Source organism: Grammomys surdaster, unplaced genomic scaffold (genome assembly GCF_004785775.1).
Source record: "Grammomys surdaster isolate TR1022 unplaced genomic scaffold, NIH_TR_1.0 125277, whole genome shotgun sequence".
Taxonomy (NCBI): domain Eukaryota; kingdom Metazoa; phylum Chordata; class Mammalia; order Rodentia; family Muridae; genus Grammomys; species Grammomys surdaster.
Window position 1 is genome coordinate 212,599 of NW_021620157.1, and position 22,644 is coordinate 235,242.

Here is a 22,644-nt window from a genome sequence, read left to right on the forward strand (position 1 = left end):
GGCAGAGATGGTGCTGGCATCCGATGCTCTCCTAAGTTTTAAGATTTACTGCCTTTGTGCAAGGGAAAAAGCACGCCAAGTCACAGCCCATCCCAGGGCAGATATGCATTTATGGGCAAACAGCCAACCAGAAATGTACACGCCGCTCCAGGGGGTATAAAAACAGTGCCTTCTCGGGGCCCGGGGTCTTTCCTCTACATCATAATAAAAGAACTGCAGAAGGACCTGGTGTCTGCGTGCATTCTTGCTGGCGAGATAAGTGCACACGGACGACACATTGGGTGGATATCTAGCATTTATCTGTTCATCTTGCATCCCAGGAAAATCTGGGGATTTGAATTGTTTGGTGTTGTTAAATACTGTTCAGTTGAGACCTGCCTCATACACATATTTTAATTTGAGGGATTTCTGGACAGTGTATTTTCAAAATTGGAAATGCCACCTATGACCATATTTAATTTTATTATTTAGTATCAGACTGTCTTCTGTTTTTGTATCTTTTTACACAGCAAAGGGCTACGAGTCACAGTTTTTATTATTTTAAGAGTATACCAGACCCTGAAGTATGTCTTTATAGCTTTTTGACAGTCTGATATCTTACTGATTATCATATACTGGTTGTAATTGACTCTTATCTTGCTAATGTAGCTTCCTGTTTTTATCTGCTCATTGCCCACTTGGATTTATTCTTTTGGAAGTGTCTGCTTAAATCAGATTTTTTGCTCATATTAATTTTATTTTCTTTCAAATTTGATGGTAGCTGCATTTAGAATACACTGAATAAGACACTATCAATTTTATGTATTTGAGTATCTTCTACTTCTGCCATTAACTTTTCTGCTTTTTAAAGTTAATCTTTAATGTTACCTCAATGCATATAAATGTTTCCATCCTATTTAATGAGTTCTTTCTTGTAATAACAGATTCAGCTTATTGAGCTACTTGCACATATTATTGTTGCGTTGACTAGAATAGCATTGACTCTATTGTGTTTTCTGTCTTTCTTATCTGAACCACTAGTTTTGATGGGTAGCTAGCTGCCATTTTCCAAAGAACCTCATAAAAGTCAACATGCAAAATATAGAAATATCCTGCCAATATCCTGAGAGAAACATGACATTCTAATCATGTGACTGAGCCATTTTGGAAGTAGAAGCTCTGGTCTCCAGGGAACCTCTAATAATTGTAGTTCTTGTAGATACATTGAGCCATTAGGCATTAATCAACATATGCTGACTATTTACATCTTATTTTTATATTAATCCTAGATGCGGTTTTGAAGGAAAAAAATATATGCTGACTATTCAAAACAACTTCATGACTCAAATTAAATGCCTTTCTTGACCCTAACATCAAAAGCCTGCTTAATTGTTCATTTTCAAATTTGACCACGAGTTGTAGGCATTTCCTTTAATATGTCTCAGGTCCTTCCTGGAGTCTTTTTCAATCTGCCTTCACGTGTCATACCATTCATTCTGAGATGACTAGTTACATTTGAATATGACCCTAATCCTTTCTGGATTCTCCATTTCGGTAATGTAAAATTGCAGAATTCAAGGATGACTGAACGGTCCCTATGGTGTTTGGAGACACCTATCCCAATGTGTGCTTTCTAATCTCACAAGTATCAAAGTATTAGACAATGAATTGCTAGTCAAATAGATATTCAAAGTTGAGTACCCCAGGACTTTGTTCTCACATAGTTTTTGTGTATAAAGAGGAAAACAAACATGCTTGGATTTTTCTCCAAAGAAAATAAAGAAAAATTTAGCAGTCAACTAGCATGTCAAAGGCCTCCATGCAATGGATAGACTTCCATGGAAAAGACTTGTTGCCCCATAAAGACAGGAAGCAAATAGTTATGGTCAGCATGTAATAGTTATGAGCAAGCAGCTATAGGCTATTCTTCCCCCGGGAAGGAGAGCTTAAGGGGTGGGGCAAGGTGTCAGACATTTCCTAATGAAAATGCTTTCTTAAGTTGTGGGGCACAGGTGAGTTTAGATCATAAAGAGAAATGCTGCTTCAGCAAGAATGGTTATGTCTGATCGTCATGCTATCTTAAAGGTAGTAATTTAGCTTACAGATTCCATTGCATTTGTGATGGTGGTGCTGCTCTTGTAATGTTACCTTCTAAAGTATTTTGTACATGGAATGAGCTGTGTGAACACACAAGCATTGAGACAGAGAACCCAAATGCTGAATTAAATACTGAGACTTATGTAACCAAGATAATCTAGGCCCAACTTACTAGAAATGGTTTACAGTGTTTCAGGCTAAGACACAGCAATCCTTACTGGTTTGACTCGTGACCTTCTTGAGGCTGTAATGAACCATTGCCGCTTAAACTTCTACCTTTTCATTTTTCTACTTTGTACTATTTTAAAATTTTAATTCATTTTCTTTACATACATTACATCCCTACTACACTCCCATCTATCAAATAGACTTACACTAAAATGCTGCCCAGAAATTTCCTTTTGGAAGTGGTAATAAAGCACATTATAATCTCTCTTTTAACTTAGCATTACCCTTTTGAGAGAGTTTTTGACCTCCGTATGTGAGTTAGGTAAGGCTGACAAGCATGCAGTGAGAAGAGACAGGCAAAAAAAAACAAGCCCTGGCAAGCCAGTCTCCGATCATTGTGCTCCATGGCGTGTCCCAGTGCATAGACAGGTCTTTTAACAAGGAACAGAGGGCCCTGTAAAAGGGGAACTACCCTCTGGCGCCTTTCCTGTGTTCTAACATCTGAAATGGAGCCCATTTGAATTACTCCCTCCAGGCATCACCAAATAGAAGTTGGAAAAAATTAGCACCGACTGTGAGAGACTCAGCTAGCCTGTGTCTGTCACATTGCCTTACAGTGCATCAAAAAGGGTATAAAATGTCGGGCTGTTCATTTTTATTTTTGCAACTGCCATTGGGAAGTACAATCACACTAGTAAATTGAATCTGACCCCACTATTCTTCATTTTAGCACTGATCTCCAAATGGTGTAGAGCAAGAGACCATTTATCATTGGTCTGGAATGCGGAAAGTTTACTTAATGTATATAGTCAAAATTAATTTTATTATTCTTGGCCTTTGATAAGTGCATTATTGCTGTAGAGTTTTAATTTCTATGTAGGAAATTTCTATGTAGGACCCAAGATGCTTAAAATTAATTAGTTAATAAATAATGAAGTTAATTATTCTAAATTATTACAAATAATTATAAATAAGTAATAATTAAGTGGAATGTCATTAGACTTGAAATTAAATGAAAATGTATAATTTATAACTAGATCATGTCAGGGAAGTAATTTTATCTATCTAAAATTATTCAATAAAAGGAGGATTAAAATATCTCCCTCCTTTGTCATGAATCAGTATCTTAGAATGATATTCTTTATTCTAGTATTTGGTTTTGATCCCTCTGAAGCTGAGAAAAAAACTAAAAATAGACTAGTTAGCAAATATTTCTTTTGGCATTCTCAAGTGAGGCAATAGGTTATGTAATATTTAGAAGGATGTTACTACAACTGGTTGTTTCCAATCTTAAATCTCAAAGGTAGTATTGTCAAATGGGTCAGGAGGGATTTCTTGGGATCAAGTTACTGGACAACTGAAGTGCTTTTCTTCTATCTTCCAAGAAGAGAAAGTCTTTGAGAACACCACAGAGAGAATCTGATGGTAGACCATCATATGTTCCATATCTAAGAGCAAAAATATATGTGAGAACTGGCTCTATGCAGTGAGGAGGGGACTGCTCATGAAACAGCCTCATTCACTGACCAACATCAAGGATATGGAGAATGTGATTAGATATGCCTTGAGTAATGTATGACAGAGGCATTTCTGAGAGCTCTCTGCTGGCTGTGATGGGGTACACATCTGCAGGAATGCTGGTGGTACTGCTGAATGGAAAAGTCAGGAAGCCAGGCCAAAAATGAAAAGTATATTTGGCTTCCCAGTGGGAAAGCACTACTTGAGACAAAGCTGTTTAAAACAGTTCCAGTGGATGTTATGTCATGGTCAGTAGAAACATCCCCCTTTAAGGGGATTTAAGAAGCCACAGGTGCTAACAAAGGTAGGTTTGGATAGTGCTTGTCAGTATTGATTATTGCTCAGTTAGTTGGAAGAGAGAAAAAACCAGCCTAGTGCAGGAAAGTGGTGGAGGGACCGAATAAAAGTAACAGACCACAGCCCCTTCCCAGGTAAACTCTCCTGTTGTATAGGCTGAAGGAAAATTTTTATAAGATTGGAGGTTGGATGAAGGAATACAAATGGATATTTTAATTAACTATTTTTAAAAAAGACAAAAGTGAAAGAAAATGTGCTTATTCTGCACATGTGAGCAGAGGCATCATAGGACCTGCCTTAATATCACCTGAGGAATGGAGACAGGCTTCCAAGGTTGATCTGAAAACACGTGGGTGAGGGGTGAGGTATCAGTATTCTTTTCTAATTCTACCTTATGAAGTTCTTCTGTCTCAGATTTAGTAGACACGAAGTAGAACAAAGTGTTACTGATCTAGATCTGTAGCATATGAGTAACTGAATTAGGCATCTTTCATCTGCTCTTCAGACTTGTCTGTTTGTTTTCTCATACACACACACACACACACACACACACACACACACACACACACACACAAAACTCAGGGAGGCTGAACTATTTGGAATACATAAATGTTCCATTGTTTCTGGTTTTCTGTGGAGTCCAGCAATCAGTGGCTTTGGCTAGATAGAGAGGAGGAAGAATGAGAGAGATCTTGCAATTATTTTCCTGTCCTCTTCAAACTCCCTTGTGAAGATTTTCAGTGAGTTATGTTCTTGAATGATACCCATTAGAATCTACCTTCTTAACTTTTTCCTGACTTGTCTTTTTTTTATTGTGTGCTTAGGCCACACCCTTGTGCTGCTGTGTAGCACAATTAAACTATATTTAGAGTTTCTATACAGCCTTCTGGTGAAATAGTCTCTTCAGAAATTTCTATTTCTGAAGTGTCACCTAATTTTTCTATAATATTACTTGGTTTCTGGACCTCAAAATATTAATGGGATTATATAAATAATACATGTAACATGGTCAAATATTGAGTAATGATGTTTCATTTGCAAGATATATTCAATATTGTGTGATATATCGTTCTTGAGAAAAATTCTAGGCCAATCATTAGTAGCAATTGCATAAAGGGTCATTCTATGTACTGAGAATGTAATCATGCCTGCTCCTTGCTATTTACACTAATGTGATGGACAATCATTAACGTCAGACATTAAGTAAGTGTGCTGGAATCAAATCACAGTTAAATTTTCCTTATAAGTCAAAGTAATTCTCCCAAGTACCTAAAAATAAATTTGGTTTCATATTTAGATGAAAAATATATCAAATAGCAGAAAAAGAGGATTAGATGACACCCCCCCCCTTTCTTCATATGCTCTGACGTGCACTGGTCTGTTTAACTCTTGGTTTATAAACTCATTTTTGTCTCTGTTTTCATCTCTAATAAGACCTTTCCAAAGCATACAGTTTTTTCCCTCCTAAATATTGTTTTACAGGCCTACAATGATGTACATAATGTACTCACAGCTCTGTTTCCTTAAATCAGGCACGTGCACTAGTATAAAGCCAGTCTACCAATGTGGACAGAAATGGCTTTCTCAGTTTTACCAGCATGTAACTGAAACACAGCCTTTACTTCAACTGTCTGTGTAGAGAACAAGTTAGGAGGTATTAAATGCTTGGAACTTTGTCATGCATAGAAAAGCTTGAGTTAAAACGGAAATAGTTCAAACTCCAGGCTTGTAGAAATGCTTTCTGCAGTAGTTACAACCTACCTCCCGTAGTTTTCTGCCTGTCTAATTTACAAATCAAGTAATATATGCTTTAACATTAAGAACACAAATTCCTGTGGCCTTCCCCTGAATATGAATGATGCCAGAAAACCTTAGAGGGGATGCCCTTGAGATGTAATTCTAATGCATAAAATATTATATTTCAAATTAAATATAAATCATTTAAGGCTTTAAGTTAGAACAAATCTTAAATTCCTCAAACACAAAGGTCAGCCACTGTGTGAAAAAATGTGTTCCCTCTCCATAGCATAGCCAAGCATCTGGAAAAGTTGGAGGTGGGGAGAAGCTAGTGAAAAGGGGAAAAGCTGAGGACTCCCGCTTAGCTTATCAAGGGGATCAATTCTACAAGAGTCCTCTTTCATTTTACATAGCAATGGGTGCTGCCCCCACAATCTGGCTCCAGGAATATTGACTGGTTGCAACACCCACCATACCTGTGTGTGGCTGAGCTCTTGTCCTGGGATTTTTTTTACCTTTTCAGTTCTTATTACTCATGTGGAGCCTGGACTGTCGTCCTATGTCACCTTCTCAAGAAATGTCCTACAGGTTTGAGCCACCCTTTATGATGTTTTTCCCCCTTAGGAAAGTAAGAAAAATGTTTTATTTAATCTTTCTTTCTTTCTTTCTTTCTTTCTTTCTTTCTTTCTTTCTTTCTCTCTCTCTCTCTCTCTCTCTCTCTCTCTCTCTCTCTCTCTCTCTCTGTCTTTCTTTCTGTTTCTATAATTTTTTTCCTTGAATTCATAATATTCTTTAGCTTCCCATATGCTGGATTACAAGCACTATTATAAAAAATGATACTAGCTATATCTTCCATGATTTACTTATATATATATATATATATATATATATATATATATATATATGCATATATATAATTTTTTACAAACTTCCAGAAATTTTATCTTCAAATATTATTTTTGTGCTTCATTTTGTTCCAATAAAATTCTTAGTAGACTGAATTATAAGTTTCAATTTTTCATTCTCTTCTCTATATCTTTTTGACATATTTGGAGTTATTTCCTTAGCTCATCATATGCCAGATCCAATTTACTATTTGTTTCATTGTTTAATTAAAATTCATATAATGTTCCAGATGCTTGACAAGGTAAAAATTATACAATGGACCTTTATCTTGCTTCATCCTGTGTGTCTTCATTATTGTATCTTCAAGCAAAGTTCAGATAAATATAGATGGCTTTTGACCTTCGGTGTTTTAACTTTCAAGTTTCGGTTTGAATATGCCAAGAAAGCCATGGATAACTATTAGAAATCGTATTGTGAGTTTTTGTTTTTTCCTGAGCTGGCAATCTATATGATTCTTTGGAGTTTCACTCAGGAAGAGTAAATAAGCTATTTTAGACAGGCAGTGTGTCACTGAGTTCAGTAGGCTAGGTGTGTTAAATGCATTTTACACTGGTAGAATTCACAATTTGTTCTGGATTTATTAGGAAATATCAAACCACATTTCAAGGAGTACCTATAATTTCATGCTTAAATATTTAATTAAGTATATCATTTTTTATCTTGTCATCACTTTCCTAATAACTCGTTGGCATCATTAAGTAGTCTCTGTTCTCAGGCATGTTGCTTCTTATAGATTCACTCTTTAGAACACTATCGTTGTTAAATCAGGATTTTCCAAAGGGACTGAAATAATCCATGAGTCTTTTAAATCTATTTATTGTTAATATCTCTTTCCTGTCCATCATTTTCCCTATACAAATCCTTGTAATTTTTTTGTTGAAAAATCCAAGCTATCTGTTTTTTTTTTTTTTTCAGTTTTTCACAGTCAGGATTTTGTGCTTGCTTCGCTCAAGTGTCTCTGAAGGATTTCTGACTTTAAGTTTGCAGAAAATTGGCATCCAGATCTAATGACAAAATTAATTTTTGCTTCTCTTTCTTTTTACTGCTTTTTAACAATGATATTCTTACTGGTACTAACTAGTAGATTCTTTCACATGGTGACTATGTGACCTTTTCCTCTATAGCGACAGCACAAGTTGGTGGCGGTGTCTGGATCCAGCACAGCAGTAGAGTTTTAGGTTATAGAAGCTCTACTATTCCATTCTCACTTGTTAGCCACAATAATTTCACAAGACAATCTTTCTTCCTCATCTATCAACTCATCATTTTTTATCTTTTTTTTAGATAGTACGAAAATAAATAAAGAATGAATAGAAAAGCTTACATCTACTAGTGGTGAAGTTCGTGCAAGGAAGGTAGGGTTAACACTTCATTCACATACAAGCTTTCACACTGTGAGCTGGAAAACCATTCTTTAAAGCGTTCTTTAAAGGGAACAGTTTAAAACAACGTTCTTCATTCGTGGACTTAAACAATTGACACCATGTAGCTTGTGATTCAAGTGAATCTCAGAGTATTCTGCAGCAGGAACGTGGAATGTTTCCAAGTGTGTACCTGAGTACCTTGGTCAAGCTGTCTTTCTAGAAGCTGTCTGTCAAGCTCTCATATCAGGCATATCAAGATCTTGAAGACAATTTAGTAATGCTCTGACTCTGAGGAGTCTTAGTGAGACGTGACCTTCTATGGTGACAGTATCAGCACTCAGACTGCTTGTTAAAGATTGCTGACTTTTTGGGAAAAATTTTCACTATATTCAAATTAAATACAAAGTGTTTGGTCATTATGACTAATATAAATATTTTATAAGCTGTTTGAAATCTTGTCATATCTGGGGATAAGTTTTTTTGAACAGGTTTGTCTAATGACTTTATCTCATTTTTTCCCTCTCTGAACCTCAGTATTTGTTAGCATCAGGAACACTGGGACAGGATTATTGAATATATATTTATATACATTATCCCATGATATATGATCAAAACTGTTAAGATAGTAATATCAATAATATCAATATCATCAGCCAAAATATAACTTCTGAAGAAAGGGTTTTTTTTTTTTTTTTTTTTGGTTTTTCGAGACAGGGTTTCTCTGTATAGCCCTGGCTGTCCTGGAACTCACTCTCCTAGACCAGGCTGGCCTTGAACTCAGAAATCCGCCTGCCTCTGCCTTCCAAGTGCTGGGATTAAAGGCGTGGGCCACCACCGCCCGGCGTGAAGAAAGTTTTAACATTTATTTTATTTCATTATTTTTCTTGGTGCTTGATACCTAACCCAGAACTGTGTGCATCAAAATGTGGACTCTTACTACTGATAGGCGTTTCCCATAACCCTTTTCCCAGAAGTTTGTGGTTAAATTATTTCTTTCTGTTCCTCAGTGAAAATCTCTTTTGTATAGTAACTGTATTATCAACTGAAATCTATAATTTCATTTATATCAGTTCGTGACCTAGCTATAAGATCTGGCAGTATTTTAAGTTGCATATTACATGAATATTTTAAATTTTTAGATAGCAGAATTTAATGATTTAATTTTATACTTCTTACCCTTTTTATGTTTCCTTCTATATGAATGCTGTCAAATCTTTTATTTTTTAATTAATTAAACAATGCTTTCTGAGTATGAGTGTTTCCCTTGCAAATATGCCTATGTATCATATGTATGCCTGGAGCCTATAAAGTGTTGAAGAAGACATCAGAACTGCTAGGACTGACTGGAGTTACAGATGGCTGTGAGCTGCTATGTGGGTGCTCAGAATCAAACCCAGGTCTTCTACAAGAGCAGCAAGTCTCCTTAACCACTGAGCCATCTTTCCAGTCCCCAATTAACTTATTTTTTATTATATAATTTTTATTCATCCATTTCTTTTTCTTTGTTCTTCTAAATTGTCTTACCTCTAATCATATCCCTTAAATACAAAATGGGATTGATTGGATTTTTCCTTTATCAGTCAATCTGAGAAGACATAATTTATGACTTATTTTCAGTTTTGGAGACTGGTACAGGGTCTCACATGCCAGGTACTTTACTCTGCCTTACGTCATATCGTAACCTCCTGAAAGTGCTCAGATCTTAATAGACAAGTTATTGGTATTTACATTTCTGACTGAAATTGATTTTAATAATATTTTAGCTGCTGTGGTTTTGAATTTTTACATTAATGCATGCCTCCATTGTGTTTTCTTTTTATCTCTATGTTCATAGGAATGTTATCAATGTTCTTTTCATGGTGCGTTTTGTACTAATGTGTTGAGGTTTGGTCTTTTACTGTGTATTTTAATGCTAAGTTTGGGCTCCTAAGACCTGGTTGTCCCAGAGACTGCATGTAGCCTCAAGTGAGCTGTATGACCTTACCTTCAAGTTATTTCTGATGGGTGAATAAAGATTCTGACAACCAATAGGTAGACAAAAGAGGCATAAGGAGGTTTTAGGGTTCCTGAGCCTGAGAGGGTCAGAGGAGAACCATGAGGAGAGAAGAAGGTGAGAAGGAAGGAGAGGCCCCATAGGTTAGGTGAGTTCATGAAAATGTGGCCCTGAGGGCTGTCCAATTGGAGTTAAGAGCAACCCAGCTGAGACAGTTTTAGTAAATAATAACTCGGGTTTACCTATAGAAAAGCAGATTCTAACAGCATAGAGGTTAGATATCTGCCCAGCTCTTGTGCTGTTCAGGGCTTTTTGTAAGTATAAAGGTTGTATACATCTTTTGACTTGGGACTAAATGGTTAAAGGAGGGTTAGAAAGCTCAGTTTGAGCTAAAAATTTTTGACAACACTAATGTTTTTATATAACTTCAAGTTTCTCTCTTTTATGCTATTATCTATTATTCTTTAAGACAAACGATATTACACTTAATATTTAATTTTCTTGCCTTTTTACTTTTCAAATTAACAAGAATCTAGTTGCAAAATACTTTTATTCCCACTTAACAACCATAAAATAATAAAATTTTATTAAGAATTTTATCTGCTATTATCATTACCCCTGAATGTTTGCAAATTATACTTACAAATAATGTCAAGTCATAAACTATAATACAACTCTGTCTTCCTTAAAATAACCATTTAACTTAATGATGTAACTAATTCTTATGATAATGTCTCTCTTGTTGCTTTGGTCATCTAAAATTGAAAACTTTTCTTCCTAAGAGAAGTTCTTTTGACATGAAGTAAATACTCATAAATAGCATCAGGAAGTCCCTGAAACCAACCAAATTTACTAGGCCTTTTTCTTTCCCAAGAGTATATAAATAGTGAAGACATACTGATACACAAGTGGCTTAGATGACTCACAAACCAACCAAGCAGAGACAAGCTAAGCTGCCTTGAAGAAGCTCAGAACAACCGAGGAACCTGAAATGGACAAGTTCCTATCTGTTGAGCTTCTTGTAGGCTATGCAGTGTGTTTCAAGTTCCCAGATTGTGTATTCTGTAACCCATGCTGGGGTGGGCTTCGGTGATGCAGCTGTCTTTGAGTCATCTTCTGTCTTTCTGCTCCTGTATGTAACCCTTCACCCACATTTCTATAAGTAACCCCAATAAACTCATCGGTTAATAAAATTGGCTTATGCTGATGTTTATACTTGAATGTATATACACACACATGAATGTATGTTCCTTCTTCTTCCCACTGGAAGGAGAATGACATTATACTTAGATTCTAAATGTAACTATATGTGTATTTCTCTGTTTTCGAGTATATAGATTTCAAAATAGGTAATACATTGGTTTTCAATTACAGTTTAAATGAACTTCAATCTCTAATGAATGGTCTCATTTCTAGTAAACCTTTGAGAATCTTTCAGAACTGGGAAACATTGCTTTCTGCATCTTTATTATCAACATAATCATGAAAGAAAGTTAGTCTTGAAACTGAGTAAACCAAAGGATTCTTGGCAGAAGATGATAGAAAAACATGGAGTGCTATTCCAGAAATCTTTCGCAGTATTTCTTGATCAGTTTATCTTCACTCTGTAAGCAATTGGTAATGTTTCATACAAGCATATTTATGTAGATGAACATCATCAAGGAACAGAAGAAGAGGATGGGTTTGTGATAAAATGGTGGGGATTGTAAAAAGAAAGAGATGAAGAAACACCAGGGCGGGGTGGGGGGACATCAATTTGAAAAACAAATAATTTAGGTTATAATCAGAGAGCTTTAGTGTGGAAAATACTTATGTAATATAAAAAAATTTGGGCTTAGAAGACAGTTAAAATGTGGAAGACCACTATAAGATATGGAACTCTTATTCCACTATAACATGCAATATGCAGAAAGAGGAACAGATGCTTAGGATAGAAAATGGATTATGTGTAAATTAGTAGTTTAACTTACTGACAGTAATACAGTGCTTCTTTAACCATTAATTAAGGGAGAATATCAAAGAATATATTCTAATTATATTGTAACTATTAGTAGCTTACAAAACACTTCAGTTTGACTATGTTATCTGATTTTATATTGGTAAGTACTTATATTCATTTTAGGGAGAAGTAATCCAAAGATTGTGGAGGATTTTGTGTGAAACACATGACCAGAAAAGAAAAGAAATTTGATTTAAACGTGAGTGTTTCAAAATAAATTCTGAGCATCCTTTTCTACTTCTTGCTGTAGGAGATGAATTAATTCATATTATTTTATGAATCTCTGTGTTAAGAATAAACTGAAAACATTGCTCTGCCTATGCCTTTGAAATATCAATCTCAAGTGACTGAGTACCCACTACATAAACATTGCCTTTACCTGCCACAAGCAATAATATCTTAAAGTAACTATTATTTTTTTAAACTACATGGAAGAAGGTCTTCCTTCAGAAGCACACTAAGATATTCACATACTACCATAGTCCTGCTGCTTCCAAATCATCATTTGATCCACAAATTGGCCAGAACACACAGTTTCTGTTCACATCAAACTTTCTCATGATGTTTTAACTGTGTGATCCTGTTGCAGAATCTAGAATGGAAGAGCCACAGAATGGGGTGATTTTTCTTGTCCACCTACCTTTGTTTCCCTCTATGCTCTACAGACCCAGCTGAGAGTCTGTCAAGGGGAGACCCAAAGCCAGAGAAGCTTCTTTTTTTCTTGGTCTCAAATACATCATTCTCCAAGGATACCAGATCATCAAGAAGCAGGAGCTTAGCTGCGAGCTCAGTGGCTGACTTCTCTTCTCTGGCTGTGGGTGGCGACTGCAAGCTTGCTGTTCCAGTCTCCTACAGGGCAGATAAAGGTGTTCTCATTAACTTAGATCATGAGATATAAGTATGTACAAAATTAGCAATAACTATTTTCTACCACTAAATAACATGCCTGTTGATCATTGTGTTATCTCTCAGGGTTATGATTTAGAAAGAAAACTAGACTTTTTGGGACGAAAATATACTGAGGCAGAATACCCCTAGAAGAAAATAACAACCCGTATCCCACAGTGTGTTTCTAAAATTTAGCATATTTACTGATTAGTCTTCCAGATTCAGCCCCAGAACAGCTGCATCCTTCCTTATCTACCATAGGACCACCCCATATCTCTGTCATCATACACTACAATTTACTTTAAACATTATCTGTTACAACAAATTTCTATTTATTAAAGTACAAGTAACATGAGCTCTGATTAAGCTTTTATTTCTTTTATGCAATGTCTATTCCAACATTTTTCTCATAACAAAAATCAGATTTTTTTTCTGTCATTCTATTTTACTTCCAGGTCATCAGTATTCCACTGTGTTCCACAATCTGCATTAGAGTTAAGGTATGTGAAAAAAAGAACAAAATCCTGTTTCTTTGCCCCAGGAGACTAATATTTCAGTTCATGTGACTTATTAACAAAGTAAAATCAATGTGTAGACCTACCCCAAGAATAGTACTATTTTAGTCAAATTTTACTTGTTTATCTGCTATGTATGGTTTCTCTTTGTACTTTTATGCCATGCATAAAAGAATGAGAGTGTTCAGTGTGAAAAGTTTCTTTTTCCTTCTGAAGCCAGGAACAGAGTTTTAGAAACTGCTGTTGTTACAAACCCCAGGCCTTCAATAGTCATGGAATATAGCTTCTGTTCTAGGTGCCTGAGACTACTCTCTAGGAGGAGATTTGGCTCCAGTATTTCTTCCTTTCTCCCTTTAGTCACATGCTTCCTTGTACCACAAGGAGAATCACAACAAAGATTTGAGGAGGAAGGGTGCTAAATCTCAGTAAAGACTCCCCAAGGAGGGGGAGAAATAACTTCGAAGGCAATAATTTTTTATTATTGACCAAAGTGAGGCAGACTGGGGAGTCCTATATCTCTACTGGGTTCTAATCAGGTGTTAAGCATCACTAAAGTGCTGCTAAAATTAATTTTAATATGTTCTTATTGTATGCAGATTCTCTCTTTCATGTTTATTTCCCTTTGAGTTAGTCAAGATAATAGTGTGACAGAATGACTCAACTTCTTAAATGACAGTTGATAAACTTTGCCTTGGTGGCCTTGAGCAACCCTTATGCTAAGTACCCATCACATACATATCTCCCTTACCTGCTACAAACCATAATGACTTAACCACTTAATCATTTCAGATACTACCAAAGTGGCTGGAGGAAACTATATGACAGTGGGAACTGCTGGCTGCTGAGTCAAGATTCTGGCTCCTAAAGATATGGTATCACTCATGACTATTTTAAATCAGCTGGGCTGGGTTTCCCCTGCAATTATTCCCAATAAGGCCAGAGGAGTGGCCTAGTAAGACCATTGTGTTTGGTATAACACCAGTAATGCCATGATTGTTGTAAGCACTTGTCTTCATTTGGATGAAGGTTTTCTGTAACAGTCTATATTACTGGCTGTGCAAGCTATTGAGCTCATCCTCCTAAGCTGAATGATAGAAATCCTTTTCTGCTCATGCAATGTTAGGTCCAATGCAAAGCTTCTTCCCTGTCAGTGGCTTTTTCTGCCTGCTTTATTGTTGTAGGGGCAAGGCAGAGCTTCAGAATCAGTTGTTGAGATTTTAACAACAAAGGCAGGAGCTGGCAGCAGAGGGGTAGCAGGCACCAGGGTAGCAGAGCTACTGACCAATGGCAGCTGCAACAACCACAGCAGAAATTGATAGCTGGAAAGTGTCACCAGAGAGCCTCCAAGGCAGACACAAAATAAATGGAGGAACACAAGAGAAAGTGTGAACGATCAGGGACCTGAGTCTGAAATACAGATGATTCTGAACAACCAGAAAAGTAAAAACATAGTTTTGGAATTATGCTAGAGACATTGGCAGGCCTTGCAAACCTACTCTCTGCTGTTAAGGGCTAGGGAATCTGAGCATCCTAGGGCTATGACAGGGGTGTACCAGTTGCCACTTTAGGAAAAATATCCTACCCCTGTGGCCTGCAAGAATGTTGGAACATTAGTCAGACAGCAGTATATTGCTGCATTACTCTTGACTATTGTATGAAGCCAACGGTCACAGTCTACCAAACCCTGAAAAAGCAACTCCTTGTGAGAACAAAAGACCACAGTCAAAATAATGGGAACTAAAACATCTGGAAAGTGTTTTTATTCTTCCAACTAGTACAATATAAAAACCATAATTTTGTGTCCTATTGTAATAAAAGGTTTGGCCAAGACTATGTAATATTCAATATGCAACCAACTTTACATTTTATATAATAACATCTCCTATTGATGCAATGATGAAATTAAAATGTTTGTAGTGAAAATAAATTAACTTTTATATATATTTTTTTGCTTGAGGAATACTAATCTTATTAACTTTTAAAAATATCTGAAGTCACTTGCTCTGAATTCTCTTAGCTCGGTAGTTATTCATTTATATATTTGAAGTTTGTGACTTTGAATGTCATTGGCAATAAGAATAAGTAACAGAAAAAAATGTCTGTCTTCCTGATTTTGTGTTCTGAAGATGTTTTTCAGTTGTATCTTCTGATTGTAGTAGAAAAAGCTTATATTTCTTAAAGTATAATCGTGGTCTCTCTGTGTGTGGGGAGGGGGAGAGAAAGAGGTCAGAGGATAACATCAAGTATTTTACTTTATTTTATTTTTTTAAGATAGAGACGCTTGCTGAATCTGGAGCTCACTGACAAGGATGGACTGGCTAGCTAAAAAACACCAGAAGTTCTATCTTCATATCTCCAGGACTGGAATCATGGGTGCCTGCTGCTGTAGCCAGCTTGCCTATGAATGCTGGGGATCTGCATTCATGTTCTCATGCATACTAGCATTCTAATGGCTGTGTCATCTCCTATGCCCTTTCATGTGACATCCTAAGCTGATTTCCATTACCTCTGATGCTAAGTCCATGGAGGATACCTTTCCTGAGCCCCATAGCATCACAAGCACAGCCAGAATGAAGTGGGCACTCACCAATCTCCAGTCCAGCATCTAGGATCAGATACATAAGACTTGATATTAATTAGTTTGAAATATAAATCCATAGAACAGAAACAATGAAAAGTTTCTTAGAAGTAAAGCCATTCACTTCTATGAGCTGTAGTCCATATCAACCAACCTAAATAATGCCTAATAAAATCTGTCAACCTCCTGTAACAAAAAATATATAGGATTTATTCCCAAGATAACATACATTTTATTTATATAACTATAGCAATTTAGTTAAAGCTAGCCAAATATCTGAGAAATCAACATGATATAATTTTATTACTAAGGTAGTGGAGAGACTACAACTTCGTTTTGACAAAAATGTGAGAGAATAAAGCATTGGGCCTCTCTTTGAAACAGGATCATGGTACAGCAAAAGCATCTAGATTAAAAATTCTGAAAACACTACACATTCAATAAGAGAATATCTTAATATTCTTATGTTGGGTCAAGATTCCTTAAACAAGAATTAAAAAGTGAATATGTTATTTTAAAAGTGTCAAAATTTAATATTTTAAAATTAGAAAATTATGAAGGTTGAGAGTCAACAAAATGAGAATAACAAAATTAAGAGGCTTATAGATGACATTTCCAACATACATAAATAAGAAAAAATATACTAGGACACATAATCAATGCTGATTAGTAAAGTATAAAAACATGAGAATCAAATAAACAAAAAATAGGTCCAGGTTATTGTAAACAGATATTTCATAGAAAAGAGAGAAGACAATGGTGTACCTCACAGCACAAATGCCATTGCATTGTATACACATCACATTAAAACTTCTTCACTGCAAGTGTTAGAGTAGTATTTGGGAAAAATACGACAAAAATTCTTGGTGAACTTGGAACTGAATGCTGTTGTTTGAGGGAAATTGGGCAATACAAAGAGGTTGAAAACAGTCCTGTTTCAACAATTGTACCCTTATTTAACTTCTGGTATTATATCCCTGAGAAATGTCCACATGCTTGTGAGGATATAGATGCTGGAATGTTCATAATCTCACTACTTTTAGTAATATAAATAAAAGTCATTTGAGGTGCTCTAATTAAAGAGAGGATGACTTGGATTGAATGGAGCCATTCAAATTAAAGGCTTAAATTATATTACTCAAATGGATATTTAGTATTAAAACATATGAATTAAATATTTATCTGGCAATGTGGATTTCAAAGTTCTTTTGGGTAAATATAAAAATGTTAAATATATACATGACATAAAACAATGCACATAATAAGGCTATTATACAAATTCCTATGTAAATATTCAAAACATTTCCATACATTGTGTTCTATCTATCTATCTATCTATCTATCTATCTATCTATCTATCTGCTATCTTTCCACATATTCACATATTTTTCAATTTCCTATCTCATAAATCATCTATTTTGATCCTCTCTCTCTCTCTCTCTCTCTCTCTCTCTCTCTGTGTGTGTGTGTGTGTGTGTGTTTGTGTGGTGTGTGTGTGTGTGTGTGTGTATCACAACAGAACTTGATTCTTGATTATGGTTGCCTCTGAGGAAAGAAGAAAGAGGAAGGATTAACATAAGTAATATTTTGAAGAAATATAAGGAAGTTAATTTTATAATGTAAATACACACAAGTATACTACCTTTGTTAACGCTGGGTAGGAAGTGTGAACACATTTATGAATTTCAGAGTTTTTAGATTAAAACACTATGCTGCTAATTACAACTCATCACTGGTTCCATTAGATTTGTTGCTTGGAGGTTTGGTATGACCATCTTAAAATACTACATAGTAAAGGATGAGGCATTGCTCACTGAAGTAATAGAAGACCACAGACTTGGATGTTAATCTCCTCATAAACTATCTCTTAGAACACTTTCTAGGACAAAGAGACTGGATTTTTGAAGAATAGGTTTTGAATCTCATTTTGCTTTAAATTGCTGTGATTTTGGACATGGATTATTTAACTCACCTGAGCTTTAGTTTTCTAATATATGATGTGAGAAATAATTCATAATTCAAAAATTTCAAGGAGGATGGAACTGATTGACTCATAAGGCCTTTCTTTCATATGCTCTCTATTATTTGCATATGAAGAAACATCTACGTGCCATTACACAACATTGTTTTAGCAACTGCATATGTGTTGATGTGTTCCCTGACTTTAGACTTCCTTACTATTGTTTTGAAACTTGACAGGAGATCTTAGTAATTTGTGTCATATGCAATTACATGAATAATTATTTTGTAGGCAGAATAATATCTCTATAATGTGTTCTTTAAGGGTTAAAATGGTGCCGGGCGGTGGTGGCGCACGCCTTTAATCCCAGCACTTGGGAGGCAGAGGTAGGTGGATTTCTTTTGAGTTCGAGAGTTCGAGGCTAGCCTGGTCTACAGAGTGAGTTCCAGGACAGCCAGGGCAACACAGAGAAACCCTGTCTCGAAAAACTAAAACAAAACAAAACAACAAAACAAAACAAAACAAAACAAAACAAAGAGTTAAAATGAATAAAAAGATCTTCACCATGTCTCCAATGTGTGTTTTATGAAATGCAATAATAATTTAGCTTAAACTACTTGTTTATTATGACATCAATTATTCTCTTTTGGAAACTTGTGGCCAATTCCAGTCACTAACCTCTTGTCTGTATTCTGTCATTTTATGAAAAGAAAAAGCAAAATGTGTGTTTTCTGTTAGCTAAGTTGGTATTTAGTTGATATATTCAGTGATTATTTGGAAATGATAAATGAGATTATATCTCCAATTAAAGAAAACAAAAATCTTCAGAGAGCACAGCAGTAATCATTTGATTAAAATACATTTAATTAAAATTTCAACAAAAAGCATTAATTTTTCCTTCAGAAAACTAGCCACTTCTTTGTTTATAATTGTGGAGAATCATACATTATTATTTGTGTTTTCTCCACATTTTACTTATGTTTATTTTACTTTCATGTATACAAAGAGAGACACTTAAAAAATATAGCTGTATTTAAAAATAATCCCAGATTTCTTATAAACCTATTTTTAAAAGTAACACTCCCATTTAATCAAAGTAAATTACAATCCTGATGTTTAGTTTTTATTATTCTAAAAATAGTTGTTAAAGTGTCAAATTGACCTGTTTTACAAGTCTTTCCATGTGGATTTTCTTTACCTATTTTTACAAATATTTTACCAACCAAAGTTCCCTTCACGCCCGCAGGCCTTTAAATGTAACAGAATGATTGTGTTTTCAATATTGATGATTGCATCTGACACATGTGTTTTGGAGCTGGGGTGTATATAGAAAAACAGTTTTAATATACCCTCTAACAGATAGCCACATCCTGATCATTTGGATAGGAAGGTGTAAAAATAAACGCTGAGTTTAAATACATGTATTTAATGTTTTAAAGTCATGCTTGTACCCAGTAAACCAACAGACTGAGTTCCTAAATATGGCTTTGTCCACTAACATAAACAAGCACTCTGGCACCTGCCGAACAAGAGACATTTGATTAACTCATTCAAACTTGATTGCTACAAAATTAGAAACAGAGGAAATTATAGGGAGGAAAGAAAATGACTGGGTTTAGCTTCATTTCTCTATTTTGTTGATAGTGAATAAATATAGCCTATGATTTAAAACTTTCCTAGGACCAATGTGTTCTCCAAATCACAGAAGGAACTTTCAATGAATATTCTTTGACTGTATGAATTCACCAAAGTAGTAGTGTTTACACATTAAAAAAACAAAAACAACTAACACATTAACAGTTTTCTTTCTTTTCTTATAAGGCATGTAGCCCAGGGTAAACCCGAATTCATAATTATTCTGTATTAGTTTCCCAAATGCCAGGGTTGTGGTTGTATACCATGCATTTGAACAGAGTAGCTTTTTTGAGGTATATTTCTTGAAGTAATAAAGAATTCCAAAACAAACAGAGGGCATAGAATATACCTTTTAAGATTTTGTAGGTGTTTCATTTGTAAGTGATTGGGACATTACATTTTATATAGTACATTTTAGTATCCCTAGATACTCTTTGTTACAATAAAATATACATTATCTATTAAACACTGCGTTATATTTTATGTTATGCATTACAATTGGACTGTTTAATACATCTTGGTAAATATTTTACTTTGTGAAATATTTGAAGCTGTGATTTAGACATTCCACATGTGAAAATTTCTTATATCTGGAAAGGATTGTCCAGCCCAAGGTTGCAGTAGTGGAGCATAGACCAATGTGGAGAGATACAAAGTGTTGTCATCTACACTGGAGAAACAAAATATATTTATGTTTATAAGCATAATGAACTGTGGAAGTTCAGTAGTGCAGAACTTGCCTTAATTTTGTTTTTTTAACCTGAAAATAGAGAATTGAGTGTGAACAAAGGTGTTTCAAGTTTATGAGTCAGTGAACAAAGGAATTAGAACATTGGTGGGCAGCAGGAGCAGAACAGAGTCCCAGAAATGGTAAGTCCCTCATCTTCAGGTTACAATGGGTTGTCGTAATGAATGAAATCTTCTGTAACATAGACAGGCAAGAGTGGAAGCCAACAGAGATGATGCCTGATCAGACGTACTTTCGAACTAATACGATTCTTAAAACATTTCTTTGAAGGCTAGTGATGCAGTAAATTCCTCAGGTCATTAAAGTTCTTTTTAGTTTGAAACTTTATGGGAATCACCTAACTTTAAGGATAGTTGACCTAACCGTCAGAAATTCGCAGTGGTACTATTTTTGTGGGTACATTTTAGTAGGATCTGGACATTTTTTAATTTTCTCTAATACGTAGATTGGAAACATTTAACCCATCTCCACCAACCATGGTTTTCAACAGAAAAAAAATTAAATATTGAATAGAATCAATTAAAGATATAGGATTTATTAACTAATTAAATTTGCACCATTTCTCAGCCTCTTCCAACTGTAACAGAGGACAAAGCCTAAACTAGGCTTAACATTTTGCCAATAAGCACTAGCCCTGACTATGTAATGGCCAGTTGTCCCTGCTGTGTTGACTGCCGTAGTATTTCTCATCTGGAAATGCAGGTGCTCCGCAAGGCAAAATGTGTGTGAGTACCACCTTAACTAGACCCTAAAATCACAGTAAGATTTCTTGTCATTCTCTTCCCTCCTCTTATGTCACAGTCATGCAGGCATTCTTCTCAGTAGAGGAGAATTAAGGAGCCAGAGAGACCAGAGGGACAATAGCTTGTTATTCGGAAAACGAGCCCAACAGGGGCATTGAACACTCAATGTCTGAGGCTCATCATCCCAGTAAAGCAGATACTGAAGCCATGAACACCAGACTCCATCCCAGCTCTGTTGCTACCTAATGAATTGATTTTGGGTAAATCTCTTCTTCTTTATGTCAAGTGACATGGATCGTGACTAACTGACCTCTGATTTTTTTTTTTTTTTTAATTTTTTTATTGGATGTTTTATTTACATTTCATATGTTGTCCCCTTACCCCATCCCCCACCCACCCAGGAACCCCCAATCCCCTCACACCTCCTCCTTCTTCTTTGTGGATGTAACCTCTATCTACCCCCCACTCCCACCTCCCCACCCTCAAAACTCCCACCCCCTGGGGCGTCCAGCCTTCATGAGGTCAAGGATCTCATCTTCCACCTGTGCCCAGCAGGGCCCTCCACTCTTATATATTCAGCTAAGGCCCTGGATCCCTCCATAAGTGCTCCCAGGCTGGTGGTTTAGACCCTGGGAGCTGTGGTTGGTTGGTATTGTTGCTCTCCTCATGGGGCCACAAATCCTTTCAGCTCCTTCAGTCTTCACTCTAACTCCTCCATTGAGAACCCCATGATCACTTCAATGGCTAGTTGTGAGCATCTGCCTCTGAATATGTCAGACTCTTGAAGACCTCTGAGGAGACATCCATATCAGGCTCTTATCAGCATGCACTTCCTGACTTCCACATCAGCATCTACCTTTGGTGACTGCACATGGGATGGATACTCAGGTGGAAAGGTCTTCAGACGGCCCCTCCTTCAGTTTTTGTCCCTCGCTTTGTCTCCATATTTGCTCCCTTGAGTATTTTGTTGCTCCTTCTAAGAAGGACCGAATCACCCCCACTTGGTCTTCATTCTTTATGGACTTCATGTGGCCTGTGAGTTGCATCTTGGGCATTTTAAGGTTCTGGGCTAATATCCAATAATCAGTAAGTGAATACCATGTGTGTTCTTTTGTGATTGGCTTACCTCACTCAGTATGATAATTTCTAGTTCCATCCATTTACCTAGGAACCTCTCAAATTCATTGTTTTTAATAGCTGAGTAATACTCCATTGTGTAAATACACCACATTTTTTAAATCCATTCCTCAGTTGAAGGACATCTGGGTTCTTTCCAGCTCCTGGCTATTATAAATAAGGCTGCTATGAACATAGTTGAGCATATGTCCTTATTATATGTTCGAGCATCTTCTGGGTATATGCCTAGGAGTGGTATAGCTGGATCCTCGGGTAATGCTATGTCCAATTTTCTGAGGAACCGCCACACTGATTTCCAAAGTGGTTGCACCAGAACTTCGGGAGGAATCACCATCCCTGACCTCAAGCTGTACTACAGAGCAATAGTGATAAAAACTACCTG

The 22,644-nt window shown here is 36.0% G+C and overlaps 1 protein-coding gene across 1 annotated transcript in view; it reads right to left on the reverse strand.

The window, feature by feature from the left end:
- Ostn (osteocrin) overlaps nucleotides 1–22,644 on the reverse strand; it is a 45,727-nt gene that overhangs the window by 10,044 nt on the left and 13,039 nt on the right. The window contains exons 2-3 of the mRNA XM_028785583.1: nucleotides 15,968–16,066; nucleotides 12,699–12,907 (exon numbers count right to left, since the gene is read on the reverse strand). Coding sequence (XP_028641416.1) covers nucleotides 12,699–12,907; nucleotides 15,968–16,066 — 308 coding nt within the window. The remainder of the gene's footprint in view (nucleotides 1–12,698; nucleotides 12,908–15,967; nucleotides 16,067–22,644) is intronic.